Source organism: Penaeus monodon, chromosome 21, assembly GCF_015228065.2.
Source record: "Penaeus monodon isolate SGIC_2016 chromosome 21, NSTDA_Pmon_1, whole genome shotgun sequence".
NCBI classification, from domain to species: Eukaryota; Metazoa; Arthropoda; class Malacostraca; order Decapoda; family Penaeidae; genus Penaeus; species Penaeus monodon.
Window position 1 is genome coordinate 10,065,848 of NC_051406.1, and position 2,368 is coordinate 10,068,215.

The following is a 2,368-nucleotide window of genomic DNA, read 5'->3' on the forward strand; positions in this document are numbered from 1 at the left end:
GCGCGCGAGAGCATCTATATACCTAAACCTACGTGTATATATAAGTGTGTGTGCGGATATGTACAAATAATATATGAATTAACTTCTGTATAACTACATGCACATTCATTTAAGCCTTTGTTCCTTTGTATTTGCTGTCCACATGCATACGCACATTGTATCCAACACAGGCAAACCGATATCCTTTCTCCCGCACAGTCAGCCAGGAAAGATGAACGGCCTCTCCCCCACGTTGCTGCTGCTGGCCTTGGTCCTGGTCGGGACACAGGCGGACGAATGCTCCCTGACGCCTGTCATTCACATCCTGTCATATCCGGGCTGCAACTCGAAGCCCATCCCCTCCTTTGCATGTCAAGGGAGGTGCACCTCGTATGTCCAGGTCTGTTGGAGTTTTTGCGGGTTTTGTTATTTTCTGTTTTCATATTTAGTTCGATGTTGTTGTTTGAGGTCGTGGTGGAAAATCCGAGAGGGGATATGAGGTTAGGGCATTAATTATTAAAAATGATGATTGTTAGGAAATAATAAAAGGGAAGTGGCAAAGAGCAAAGTGTACAGATGGCTGATTGTAACCCTTATATCAAACAATGCCTTAAGAAGCACAGAATAGACGGGGTTCATAACACTAAATAAGAACAGCAGAATAATAACGAATAATCCTAGTCAATCATAATTTTCAAGTGAACAAGCAATATCCCCCAGTTTACAAATGTCCTTAAACTCCTCCTACCCTCTCCGTGAAGGGGCGGAGCCTAAAAGTCACTCCGAGGTCAAGGTAGGTTACAACCCAAGCGATGTCAGGAGTCCTTTCACTGAAACCTTGACTTGAAATTAAATAAGGGATTCCCCTACTGAGTGGCTTGGGCGGTTCTACCTGTATGTGGATATGCTCGCCGTAGATAATATGGTATAGAAGAACTACAGTATAAATTTGTTTTTGCTACCGGGTTGTGGTTAATTTGCCGTTACAAAAAGGTAGCGAGAAAGGTATCTTGTGTGATAATTCAAAATCGATTGTATTTTCAGCAACACCAAAGATCATGGGATAGTGAGTGTAATATTCATAAAGAGATAAATAAAATAACACTGGCATAGAATTCAGTTAATAAAATTATATAACAAAGGAAACATGATTACGATAAACATACCAAATACATATATAAATATATAGTAGCGGAAATAATTAACTCGAAAACAACATGCCCACAAAAAGATACTACTGTTACAATAAAACACAGCAATCGTATTATTGCTAAAGCTATGGTCGACCTTGGCTTCGAACCCATACCACCTGCAACCTCGGATTCGGAGAAGGTCATCTTGTGAAACTCCAGGACAAGCCTCGCGTTCGGTAATTTTTCGAGGTTATTTATTTTAATATGTCTATTCATTTTCGCCCTAGGATCATAGAAATCGTCTTTTTATGTAACGTCGAGAAAGCACCTGGTAGTAGTCATTATTGTAAGAGAAAATGTGCAGCTCCGTTGATGTAATTTCCGGCCTAAATATCAAGTGCTTGTGGTAGAGTCTGGGCCATTTATTGAAGAGAAAGTATTTTTTTCTCTAATTATACATGAATGACCACGTTCCAAGAAGAATATGCTGCAATCGAGGGGCAGTTCTATAGTTGTCATTAGGTATTACAATCTTGTATTACCATTACTACCAATATCCCTTAATACCACTAATATCAATGTTGCTGCTGATAAGAAAACAAGTAGTTACACAGTCTCTCTCTCCCCCTTACCTCTCCCCTTTAATGAACGAAAACATTCTTTCACTTAATAGATCCCTTTAAACCCTCCAAATTCTAACCATCTACCCGACATAACGTTTAATAATATCTCAACAAAAAATCATCCCTCTCTTTACGCTCCTCGTCCCACCAAGGTATCCGGCAGCAAGATCTGGCAAACGGAGCGATCGTGCATGTGTTGTCAAGAGTCTGGCGAAAGGGAAGCATCGGTTACTCTCAACTGTCCTAAGGCACGGCCCGGGGAACCAAGAATGAGGAAGGTAAGTCGTGCATTTTTTTTAGAGAAAGGACGAACCTCGGGGGAAAAAAGTTAGTGGAAGAAGGGAGGGAGGGGGGCGGGATATCGAATTCGTATATGTGGTGTGTATGGAGAGAGAGAAAGTGAGAGAAGAAAAAGTATTGTTGATATGCGTGGCTTATGTGATACTGATATTGTGGTGTGTATAGTATATGGTGTGTATAATTTCTTTCTGTGATGTGTATATTATGCAATATGATGTGCTTATTACATTATCACATGGATATTTCATGTTCTATTCAGTGTGTAGTATTCAGAGTTGCCACCGTTGCAAAAAGTGTGAGGGCGATAGTGTCCAGACTTCAAATTAAAATAAT

At 40.3% G+C, this 2,368-nt stretch overlaps 1 protein-coding gene across 2 annotated transcripts in view; it reads left to right on the plus strand.

Annotated features, from left to right (window-relative positions):
- LOC119586200 (bursicon-like) overlaps window positions 1–2,368 on the plus strand; it is an 8,050-nt gene that overhangs the window by 4,538 nt on the left and 1,144 nt on the right. For both annotated transcript variants that reach the window (XM_037934901.1, XM_037934902.1), the window contains exons 2-3: window positions 199–379; window positions 1,888–2,013. In XM_037934901.1, the coding sequence (XP_037790829.1) occupies window positions 212–379; window positions 1,888–2,013 (294 nt within the window). In that variant the 5' untranslated portion in view covers window positions 199–211. The remainder of the gene's footprint in view (window positions 1–198; window positions 380–1,887; window positions 2,014–2,368) is intronic.